Genomic DNA, 12,619 nt, shown 5'->3' on the forward strand with positions numbered 1-12,619 from the left:
AACTTATTCTACGAGGGGGTAAGAAACGTCCATAGTGTTCCTCAACGACATTTCTATATTGGACATTTGCAGAGCTGCTATGTGGCCGTTGATGCATGTGTTCACAAACCATTATGCCATAACCGCATCTTCCATAGCGGATGCTGGCCTTGATAGAGCGGTCCTGCAGTCCTTGTTTAGGTAGACTCCAAGCCCCACTTCCTGGGGAGAGTACTGCTTGTGAGTCACCTAAGTGGAATACACATCTGCATTTACTCAACAGTTACTTACTGGAACTGTGGTTCTTTGAGATGTGATGCTGATGTGTATTCCATGACCGACCCTCCATCCCGTCAGCATAGGAGTCTCGTTTCTGGGGGTTTGGTACAAAGGAACTGAAGGAGGGTCAAGGTAGCTAGGGAGGGGCTATGGTCATAAGGTACAGCACTGCCCCTGTAAGTGGGATGCATGTCATGCACTTGTTGCTTCTTAGGCCCAGCTGTACATCACATGAGAGCGAGCTGTGTTAAGATGCTGCCTGTGATATCTGTAAGCAGCAGCAACGGGTGCCAGAGAGATTTTTCTGTCTGCAGCAGTGTGGTGGGGAGGGGGGATGTGTAGAGAGTGGGGAGAAGTATGGGAGGCCAGAGATTGGGATGATGGGGGTGACAGACACCCCCCATTTCCCTGCGCGCGCGCACACACACACACACACACTTTTCCTTCCTTCCTTTCAGAGTCAATATCTGCTGAAGATGAGTTGATAAACCCAGGCTTCATTATAAGCAATCCCTGCCTCCCCAGCCCCTCAAAAATCATAGAGTTCCAGGCCAGAAGGGACCATTGTGATCCTCTAGTCTGACCTGTATAGCACAGGCCATAGAGCTGCCCCACAAGAACTCCTAGAGCAGTCTTGATTCTAAAACTGGCCAGTGCTGGAGAATCCACCATGACCCTTGGTAAATTGTTCTAATGGTTAATTACTTTCACTGTTAAAAATCTATGCCTTGTTTTCAGTCTGAATTTGTCTACCACCAATTTCCCACCACAACTGCCCCGTCCCTTTGGCTCCTTGCAGCTTCCCCCACTGTCCAGGTCTCTGCTTCCACACACACACACCCAATCTCTCCCTCCACATTCCCTCCCCATAGGTACCTGCTTTCCCTCCAACATATACTGGCACTAGAAAAGGTTCAGAAAAGGGCAACTAAAATGATTAGGGGTTTGGAACGGGTCCCATATGAGGAGAGATTAAAGAGGCTAGGACTCTTCAGCTTGGAAAAGAGGAGACTAAGAGGGGATATGATAGAGGTATATAAAATCATGAGTGATCTGGAGAAAGTAGATAAGGAAAAGTTATTTACTTATTCCCATAATACAAGAACTAAGGTTCACCAAATGAAATTAATAGGCAGGAGGTTTAAAACAAATACAAGGAAGTTCTTCTTCACACAGCGCACAGTCAACTTGTGGAACTCCTTACCTGAGGAGGTTGTGAAGGCTAGGACTATAACAGCATTTAAAAGAGAACTGGATAAATTCATGGAAGCTAAGTCCATTAATGGCTGTTAACCAGGATGGGTAAGGAATGGTATCCCTAGTCTCTGTTTGTCAGAGGGTGGAGATGAATGGCAGGAGAGAGATCACTTGATCGTTGCCTGTTGGTCCACTCCCTCTGGGGCACCTGGCATTGGCCACTGTCGGTAGACAGGATACTGGGCTAGATGGACCTTTGGTCTGGCCCAGTACAGCCATTCTTATGTTCTTAACTTGTCCACTTTTCACCATGGCAGACGTGTCCCTCTTCCCGCCTATGCCCTCCCCCTCTCCCCCCCCCCCATGTCCCCGCCTCTCGGGCTCCTCACCCAGGGCAGATGGAGGTGGAGGGTCCATGCCGACTCCACACAGCTCTTACCCCGAGCTGGCTCTGGCCGAGGGACGGGGCCTCAGAGCTGCAGCCCGGCCATGGTAAGAGCTGTGCGGGCAGCTGTGGGGAGCTGTGCAGCACCTCCACCTGCCTGCAGTGCGGGGTGGCCCAAGCAGCCCCCGGCCCGTGTCTCTGCCCCCCAGACTCCCCGCTCAAGGCAGGTGGAGGTTCCTCACGGCTCCCCACAGCTGCCCGCACAGCTCTTACCCTAGCTGGGCTGCAGCCACCACTCCCAGGAGGAAACGTAGGGTAGTGGTTGGTGAGTCTCTTCTAAGGAGGAACGGAAGCAACCATCTGCCAGCCTGACATGGCATCCCAGGAGGTATGCTGCCTGCCAGGGGCCCATATCCGAGACGTTACAGAGGGATTGTTGAGGATCATCTGGCCCTCTGACTATTACCCCATGCTGCTCATCCATGTGGGCACTAATGATACTGCGAGGTCTGACCCTGAGCAGATCAGACATGACTACAGGGCTCTGGGAGTAAGGGGGAAGGAGTTGGGAGCGCAGGTGGTGTTCTCTTCAATCCTTCCGGTCCAGGGTAGGGGCCTAGGCAGAGACAGACGCATCCTGGAGGTGAATGCCTGGCTGCAAGGATGGTGTCTCCAGGAGAGCTTCAGCTTCCTTGACCATGGGATGGTGTTCTGGGAAGAAGGACTGCTGAGCAGAGATGACATAGTTGGCATCGCAGAGACTTGGTGGGATAATACACATGACTGGAATATTGGTATTGAAAGGTGCAGCTTGCTCAGGAAGGACAGGCAGGGAAAAAATGGGAGGAGGTGTTGCCTTATATGTCAAAGATATATACACTTGGACTGAGGTTGAGATGGAAATAGGAGACAGACTTGTTGAAAGTCTCTGGGTAAGTCTTAAAGGGGTAAAAAAAAAAAAAGGGTGATGTCATGGTAGGAGTCTATACAGACCACCTAACCAGGAAGAAAAGGTGGATTAGGCATTTTTTAATCAACTAACAAAATCATCCAAAGCACAGGACGTGGTGGTAATGGGGGACTTCAGCTACCCAGACATCTGTTGGGAAAATAACACAGCTGGGCACAGATTATCCAACAAGTTCTTGGAATGTATTGGAGACAATTTTTTATTTCAGAAGGTGGAGAAAGCTACTAGGAGAGAGGTTGTTCTAGATTTGATTTTGACAAATAGGGAGGAACTGGTTGAGAATTTGAAAGCGGAAAGCAGCTTGAGGTGAAATAGATCATGAAATGGTGGAGTTCATGATTCTAAGGAGTGGTAGGAGGGGAAACCAGCCCAGTAAAGATAATGGATTTCAAGAAGGCAGACTTTAGCAAACTCGGGGAGTTGGTAGGTAAGATCCCATAGGAAGCAAGTCTAAGGGGAAAAACAGTTCAAGAGAATTGACAGTTTTTCAACAAGATCATAGAAGATTAGGGTTGGAAGAGACCTCAGGAGGTCATCTAGTCCAACCCCCTGCTCAAAGCAGGACCAATCCCCAACTAAATCATCCCAGCCAGGGCTTTGTCAAGCCGGGCCTTAAAAACTTGTAAGGCTGGAGATTCCACCATCTCCCTAGGTAACCCATTCCAGATGTTAAGAGCACAAGAGCAAACTATCCAACTGTGTAAGAAAGATAGCAAGTGTGGCAAGAGACCCACCCAGATTTAACCAGGAGATTTTCAAATCTGAAACTCAAAAAAGAGCCACAAAAAGTGGGAACTGGGTCAAATTACAAAGGATGAATATAAACAAACAGCACAAGCATGTAGGGATACAATTAGAAAGGCCAAGGCACAAAATGGGATTAAACTAGCTAGAGACATAAAGGGTAACAAGAAAACATTGTACGAATACATTAGAAGCAAGAGGAAGACCAAGGACCAGCTAGGCCTCAATGAGGGAGGCAGGGGGGAAACAATAACAGAAATGTGGAAATGGCAGACTTTTTTGTTTCAGTTTTCACCAAAAAGTTTAATAGCTATTGGACATCTACTCACTTCTTTACTTTGTTTAGTCACGGTGGAGCTTTTTTGGTCCTCTTCCTCTGTTTTTTAATGTGGGGTATACATTTAATATGTGCCATTATTGTGTTTTTATCCATGCAACTTGCAGTCATTTCACTTTTGTGATTGTACCTCTTTCATTTCCATTTAACTAGCTTCCTCATTTTTGAAGTTAAATGCTATTGTAGTGGTCTTCTTTGTTGTTTTTTCCCCCACAAGGATGTTAAATTGAATGATGATATGGTCGCTTTTACCCAGTGATTCAGCTATATTCACCTCTAGGACCAGATCCTGGGCTCCACTTAGGACTAAATCAAGAACAAGTTGGCAGGTTGGCCAAAGGCATGGTCTAGAAGTACTAGGGGAGCAAAGGGCTCAGTTTTTCACACCTAGCTCCTGCTTGGAAAGATGTGATCAGTGCTATGAGTGCAATGATGCAAGAAAACATAGCCATCACTTCACTTCTTGGCTTAGTGTCACTAGTGGCCCTTCCCTATTTTTAAAGCAGTATTGTGATTTGATTTCAGTTCTCCTAGCATGGTCTGGAAAATGTATTGCACATAACTGACTGGACACCAGTCTTCAACATGGTGCTCAACAGATTAGGACGCTGTACTGGAGGGGAGGGAAAGCAAATTCAAGAGTTGAAGACACTCCGTCCCAGCCTATTGATATATAATTCTAGAGACCATAAGCTTGAGTGTCTCAGCTGACCACAAGTGTGGGGATGCCACATGAAATAGAGAGAGTTGATCTGAGATGTGCAGAACCAAAGCCATAAAGACCATTACAGATCAAAGCTAACTCTGTGACCTACACCCTCAAATAAACTGGCATCCTGCAGAGTTTCTGGAATACCAGTGTAATATACTACCACCACATGGTACTGCTAAGTAAGCAGATGGCTGCATGTTGTACCACCTGAAGTTTCCAATTGACCTTCAGGTAGAGAATTACAGCAATCCAATATGCAGGCATGACTAACCAGGATGAGGTTCTGCACCTTACTGGAAAAATCACAACTTCCTTGCCAAACATAGATGGGGAAAATCAAGTCCCCTTGACCAGAGTGACTATGTGGACATTTGGAAGGACAAAGAGACCAGATGCTACCCTACTCTTATCATAGTCCAGATCTCACCATGACTCTTGGAAGCTCAGAAATTGTACCATGCAGGTCTGATAAAAGCAGAACACTAATCTCGTGGTGTTGGCCCTTCAGCTTGAACCTCTCACTCTGTCCTCTCTCAGCCTCGTGTGTACACTGAACGAGAGAGATGCGAGAATGGATTGCTGTGCTATACCACACAAGAACCCCAGATCAGATGTATAATCACTTAATGCTGCCCTCTTGGTTCTCCCTGTGTGAAGAATAGAGCTATGCAAGTGCAAATTTAAGTCTTTGGGGGTGTCCCCAACACCCCATGATCACTGGTCTCAGAGACTGCCCTCAGGTCCAAAAAGGAAAAGCAAGGACACTTTAGGCTAGATCTTGGCCCTGATGCAGCCACTTTCCACCAGTTCACCATAAAGGCAGCTTAACTGGCTACCTAAGGGTTACACTGATATGGAATCCTCAGGTGGTGAAAGGCCAATGTAACGAATATCACCACCTTCTCCCACTCCTCCTTCAGATGGGCCGTGTGGCCAGCGAAAGGGGGGGTATGGTGAGGAAGTTGCAATTCCTAGCTGATGCCAGTCTGCCAGACTACCCCCTAGGGGCCATTATCCTCAGGTGCAACTTACACAAGCCCTGATGCTGACATCAGCATTCACACTCTGTACTAACTGTGTGCTTGATGTACCTTTTTCTTTGCACAATCTTATCTAGTATTGTCTGTTTTTAACTGTATAAATAAAGAGAACAATACAATGTTTTAGATAATAAATAAAACCCACATGCACTCACATGTTGACTAAGTGCTAGGAATATGGGACTCTCTCCCTCTGGGTCCTTGGAGAGCAGCTTTGAGAAGATGAGATATTAAATGCTGAAATTGTGGGGAGTTGGAGGGAGAAGCACAACAGTGATAGTATGCAGCCACTTAAAGCAGTGGTGTTCTCAGATCTGCTCTCTGGTGTGCATACCGCTCAGGCAGCCAGACTGGTAACATTTAAGGGTAAGCTCACCAGGAGAGAGAGAGGGCAAAACAAAAGGAAATAAAAAGAAAATAATCCTTCCAGGAAACAGTTTAAAACTGGGGCAAGCTGTTTTCAACTCGCTGTTTGGAATACAGTCAACATGCTAGACGCACCAGTCAGCTCCAGGGTGGAATTTTTTTTAACTCCTTGAGGAAATGCACCTGGATATTTTTAGAGGTATTTACAGAGTGTTTCCACTGTTGCATTGAAACACCTGTTTGCTGCTGCCTGGATCAGCAGCAGTATTAGGGAAAAAAACTCATTTTCACTCCCTTGGTAATTGGTTTTTAAACGGAGTGGTATATTTAAACAGAGTGGTATATTTTTTGAAAGTAGCTTTAAAGGGACACTGTCAATTCTGACTGGGCCCAACATGTAGATGGTGTAACAGCTAAGCTTTTACAAGAGCAAACACCAATCTCAGTGTTGACATGGCATTTTAAAAAACCTCTTTCTAAATGAATAAACATTCCTCCTTTCCCTGCATCCTCACCCCCAGCAAGTGTTTGCAGCCCAAACATTTTCAGCACTGAGAACAAAACCAAAATGAATTCAGTGGTTTACGTTGTCCTGGCTGAGAAAAATCACCAAATAAATGGCATCAAGCCAAGAAGTGAATTGGATTTTTTAGAACCCTTTCACTTTTAATAATCTATGAATAACATAGGACTACCAGCTACATACACGCCAGCAATGTACAAGAACAAACTGGTGCTCCCTCTGGTCCAGGATCTTCTTGACAGAAGCTGGTACCAGATGCTGCAGAAGAAGCTGCAGAAAAACCTGCTGTTGACAATTATGGTATAATTTGCTCACAGAGGAAGTTTCTTACAGACCCCTGTCAATCAGTGGTTTGCTTGTGCCCTGAAGCAGGAAGATTTATAGCCATCCTAAAAAGATGTTTTGTCCTGTCCAATGTAACTATGGATGTCTACATTAGCAATGTGGGGGAGATAGCTCAGTGATTTGAGCATTGGCCTGCTAAACCCAGAGTTGTGAGTTCAATCCTTGAGAGGGGCCACTTAGGGATCTGGGCAAAAATCTGTCTGGGGATTGGTTGTGTTTTGAGCAGGGGGTTGGATTAGATAATCTCCTGAGGCCTCTTCCAACCCAGATATTCTATGAATATAAATGTAATATTTTTTTAAAATCCCATTCATTTTTGCCCTCAATTATATATTGTGGCAGTGAATTCCACAGATTATTTATGCATCGTAGAAAATACTTTATTTACCAGTTTTAAATTTGTTGCATTGCGGTTTCTTGAACAAAACATTCCCCTTGTCTTATATCATGAGTGGTGAATAGAAGTACCCAATCTCCTCCTCTAGTCTAGTCATTATTTTGTATACCTCTGTCATATCCCCACTTATTTGTGTCTCCTCTGAACTAAACATTCCCAATCTTTTCAATTGTTCCTCATACAGAAGTCTCTCCAAGCCTCTAATTTTTTTGTTGCCTGTCTCTGAACCCCTATTATATCTGATATATGCTTTTTGAGACAGAGTTACTTTCTATCCCATGCCTAATTTCCATCCTACATTGTACCTGCCATAGTTCATGCTACTCTCTGTTGGCTTCATTAGGGCTAGATTTCCATTTTTAAGCTAACTTTTTGGCTTGAATGACCTTATGAACTTTAGCATTTAACACAACTTTCATGTCTTGCCCTCCTCCTTCCTCTTCTGGTTAAGGGTATGCATGCCTTCTAGGACTTGGTTATAGTTGTTTTAATAGTCTCCATGCTGACACAAAGGATTTTAATTTTCTTCACTTTCGATTTTAGAATCTTTGACTACCTTCCTCATTTTGAAAAATTCCACTGTACAAGTTTTTTGCAAGATTCCTCCCGAGGAAGCTGAGATTAATTGTACTGTAGTCACTAGAGCTTAAATTCAGCGAGAGCCGACCAGAGAGGAGCTGTAGTAAATATTTTCAAACCTGCAGCAGCCTCAGCATTCCCCGCAGGGCTGGAGCCCCAAGCCCCAGGAAATACTCGGGGAGAATTTAAGCCCTGGTAGTCACTATTATTGAGTTATATATAATTATTGCTATAGTTATTTCTCATGTTCTCTAGAACTCGCTGTTCCAAGAAATGGTCATTTAAGATCCTGAGAAACTGTTCCACTTAAATCTTTTCCTGTTGTGTTATTTGAACAGTTTATATACAGACAAATGGTAGAAAATGTGTCTCCTTAAAATGGACAGTGCACTGGAAGCAGGGGAAGTATTTCTGAAGCTCTTTAAAATTCTTGGCTGAAAGTGCTATCAGGGCCAAAGTACGACTTCTTGAAAAGGAAACTGTTCTGTATGGTGGTTATTACAAGCTTGGTTTGAATTTTTAATCAGTCACGTCCTTCTCTCCGCTCTCACTAGGCCCTGAAGCAGCAGCAACAGAAGCAGCAGCAGCAGCAATGCAGAGCAGGCATGCCTGTGTCTTCTAACCAGCATCTTCTGCTGAAGACTGTGAAGGCAGCCAGTGACTCCACGCCTGCTAAACCTGGTACGAGGCAGCGAGATTCCCAGGCTCTCTTTTACTGTCATGTCTCTCTAACTTGCCTTTCCTAGGCTTTAGGGGAAGAGGGAGGGAGAGGAAGCCCCTGTTTTCCAGAGCATTCTTTGTATTTCTAAACTGTTCCAGCTTCTGTCTTCTTGGCTTTGTCTATACCAGGAAAATGCATTGTGTTAGGGAAAAATCATAGATTCTTCTTCGAGTGCTTGCTCATATCCATTCCATTAGGTGTGCGCGCGCCGCGTGCACGATCGTCGGAAGATTTTTACCCTAGCAACACCGGCGGGTCGGCTGTGGAGCCCCCTAGAGTGGCGCCTTCATGGCGCTGAATATATACCCCAGCCGACCCGGCGCCCCTTCAGTTCCTTCTTACCGCCCCTGACGGTCGTTGGAACTGTGGAGCGCTGCTTAGCTGTTCTCCACTTTCCCTAGCTTATCTTGTTGTATCATAGTTGTAGTTATAGTTATAGTCTTAGAGTTTGTTGTAAATTAGTTAAGTAGTTTTAAAGTTGTTCTAAATAGTCCAGGGGATTAAGGGGGTCGTCTCCCCCCTTTCTCCCCCGGCCGCGGGGCCGGGCTCATGCCCAACGCTCCCGGCTTCAAGCTGTGCGCCTCCTGCGCTAAACCTATGCCCACGAGCGACCCGCACGAATCCTGTCTGAAGTGCCTGGGAGAGTCACACCAGACAGACAAGTGTAAAATCTGTAAGGCCTTCCGTCCGAGAACCAAGAAGGAGCGGGACTTTCGGCTCAGGCAACTTCTGATGGAGGCGGCTCTTAGCCCGGACGCTCCTTCCACGAGCAAGGCCCCGGCACCTAGCACCTCGGTGCGCAGTGCCCCGGCGGCACCGGCTGCGACGACCACGCGAGTGGCGTCAGACAAGCCTCCCCGGCACCGGACCTCGTCGGCACCGCAGACACAGCAAGTGCCTCGGCGCCGGTCCTTATCCCCAGGGCATAAAAAAGCCCATAAGACGGGGACATCAGTGCCGAAGACGCCAGCTCCCCCAGTGCCGGGGGTAGAGCCGCGTCCACCGGTGGAGCAACGAAAACAGGTGCCTCCGGCACCGTCGACTCCGGCGCCGAGGCCGTTGAGTCCGGTGCAGATAGCGTCTCCCCCCAGGCCGGCGGTGATACAGTGCCTCCCGTCGACCCCAGAGACCTTCGCGGCGGCGAGAGACTTAATAGCTCTCACGGAGCCGGCACCGCCTCAACCACCGGCACCGACTGCACCGTTGACTCGCACGGTCCAGTCGAGGGGGAAACCTGCCTTGATGCGCCCGCCATCACAAGGGCTGGAACCTCGGCACCGATCCAGGTCCCGAAGCAGGTCCCCACGCCGCTCGCAGTCCCGGCACCGAATACCGTCTCGGCACCGGTCGTACTCGCGGCCAAGATCTTCTTCGCGGCACCGCTCTTCGTCTCGGCACCGATATGATCGTCGGCACCGATCAACGTCGAGACGTAGCTCTCGGCACCGCTACGGTCGACGCTCGACGTCGAGGGGTCGCTCCCGGCACCGGGCATACTCCAGGTCCTCGTCGAGGTCCAGATCCGACTCCCGGCACCGACGAGGTCATCGGCACCGGTGACACCAGATCCGATCGCCGGCACCGCGCAGAGATAGATCATCTCCGGACCGGCACCGTGCGGCACCGCAGCCCACCGGGATGGTTTCATCTCTCTCGGCACCGCCATGGCCGTCTAGATCGGTGTCTCGTTCCTCGGAGGACCTGTCGAGATCGGCATACCCCCCTCAAGGGCACGCCGAGGAACAAAATTTCGGCCACTGGCAAGAGATGGCAGAGGACCACTCTCATGGACCATCTCACTGGTCGTTTTGGACCCTGTGGGCGTACCACCAAGAGCAAGGGGCTCCAATACCATCGACCTCTCGCTCGGGTCACTCGGTCAGAAGGGCCCCAGAATCCACCATCTCTCGGCCTCCGCCAGGAGGCATGGAGGCTTCGGTGTCCACGCCACCCGACACCAGGGACCCAAGTGCAGGTGATGCCCCGGCCCAAGAGCAAGGGGATCAGGACCCCCCCTTGGATCCGGTACCACCGGAGGCATCCTCTTCCTCCTCTCCGGACGAGGCAGTGGCGGGCATTTCATGTACGGGTCCCCCTCCGATAGATCTTCGGGCTCACCAGGATCTCCTGCGTAGGATGGCCCGTAATATGGACCTGCAGGCGGAGGAGATAGTGGAGGTGCACGACCCGATCGTGAACATCCTTGGAGCAGATGCCCCATCGAGGGTGGCGTTACCTCTGATCCGCACGATACAATCGAATGCGGATACGATATGGCAAACTCCTGCCTCCATTCCACCCACAGCGAGAGGGGTGGAAAGAAAATACTTTGTCCCCTCTAAGGACTATGGGTACTTGTATACCCACCCCCAACCGTGTTCACTGGTGGTGGAATCAGTGAATGCACGAGAGCGCCACGGCCAGCAGGCTGCAGCGCCTAAATCAAAAGAGGCTAAGCGGCTCGATCTGTTTGGCCGTAAGGTTTACTCAGCCGGAGGGCTACAACTTAGAGCGGCGAACCAACAGGCGCTACTGAGCCGCTACAATTTCAACTCCTGGAACTCTATGGGGAAGTTTAAGGAGTTGATTCCCCAAGAGTCCAGGGAAGAGTTTGGAGCCATGGTAGAGGAGGGCAAGAAGGTGGCTCGGACCTCCTTGCAGGCCTCCTTGGACATTGCAGACTCAGCGGCGAGGACCCTGGCTTCGGGTATCGCTATGCGCAGGATCTCCTGGCTTCAGGTTTCGGGTTTGCCTCCGGAGCTGCAGCAAACCCTACAAGATCTGCCCTTTGAGGGTCATGGATTGTTCTCGGATAAGACGGACTCCCGCCTGCAGAGCCTCAAGGACTCGAGAACAATCATGCGCTCCCTGGGGATGCATGTTGTGGGCCCCCAGCGCAGGCCGTTTAGGCCGCAGCCTCAGCGCTTCTACCCCCCCCCGCCTCGTCAGAGACAGGACTCGGCCCGAAGGCGAGGGCGAGGTGGTAGAAGAAGGTGGACCGGCCCTCAACCTGGCCAGAACCAGGGGCCACCTAGACCACCTTCAGGCCCCAGGCAGAACTTTTGAAGGTGCGGTCGAGGACGGCGCCCCAGTCATCCCCCAGGATCCAGCCCCCTCCTTTCGGGATCGCCTCTCCCACTTCCACCGTGCTTGGTCCCTTATAACTTCGGACCGTTGGGTCCTCCGCACGGTGGAGAGGGGATACGCTATCCAGTTTTCTTCATTTCCCCCCTCCTCCCCCCCTTCCCCGTCCCTCTTCAGGGACCCTTCTCACGAGCAACTTCTTATACAGGAAGTCTCTACGCTCCTCGCCATGGGGGCCATAGAGGAGGTTCCGGTGGATTTAAGGGGCAGGGGATTCTATTCCCGTTACTTCCTCATCCCCAAGTCCAAAGGAGGTCTGCGACCCATCTTGGACTTGCGCGGACTCAACAAATTCGTAGTAAAGTTGAAGTTCCGCATGGTCTCTCTGGGGGCCATTATCCCTTCCCTCGATCCTGGAGACTGGTTTGCCGCCCTCGACATGAAAGACGCATACTTTCACATTGCTATTTACCCGCCTCACAGACGCTTCCTCCGATTCGTGGTAAACAGGGTGCACTACCAATTTGCAGTCCTTCCCTTCGGCCTATCTTCGGCCCCACGGGTCTTCACGAAATGTATGGCTGTCGTGGCAGCGTACCTTCGTCGGCAAGGGATACAGGTGTTCCCGTACCTAGACGACTGGCTGGTACGCGGTCGCACCAAGGAACAAGTTCGCGATCACGTCCACATAATAGTGCGCACATTCAACAAGTTGGGTATCCTACTCAACAAGGACAAATCCACTCTAGAACCTACCCAGAGAATAGAATTCATCGGTGCGGTTCTAGACTCCAGACGCGCACAAGCCATCCTGCCAGACAATCGCTTTTGCACCATCACGAGCCTCATCCAGGGACTCAAGGCCTTCCCAACTACCACGGTGAGGTCGTGCCTTACCCTCCTGGGTCACATGGCTTCCTGCACGTACGTAACCAGGCATGCCAGACTTCGGCTTCGCCCA

The 12,619-nt window shown here is 49.5% G+C and overlaps 1 protein-coding gene across 24 annotated transcripts in view; it reads left to right on the forward strand.

Moving 5' to 3' along the window:
• ASXL2 (ASXL transcriptional regulator 2) overlaps window positions 1-12,619 on the forward strand; it is a 244,375-nt gene that overhangs the window by 185,980 nt on the left and 45,776 nt on the right. For all 24 annotated transcript variants that reach the window (XM_065590048.1, XM_065590057.1, XM_065590059.1 and 21 more), the window contains one exon: window positions 8,408-8,534. In XM_065590048.1, coding sequence (XP_065446120.1) covers window positions 8,408-8,534 — 127 coding nt within the window. The remainder of the gene's footprint in view (window positions 1-8,407; window positions 8,535-12,619) is intronic.

Source organism: Chrysemys picta, chromosome 3 (genome assembly GCF_011386835.1).
Source record: "Chrysemys picta bellii isolate R12L10 chromosome 3, ASM1138683v2, whole genome shotgun sequence".
Taxonomy (NCBI): domain Eukaryota; kingdom Metazoa; phylum Chordata; order Testudines; family Emydidae; genus Chrysemys; species Chrysemys picta.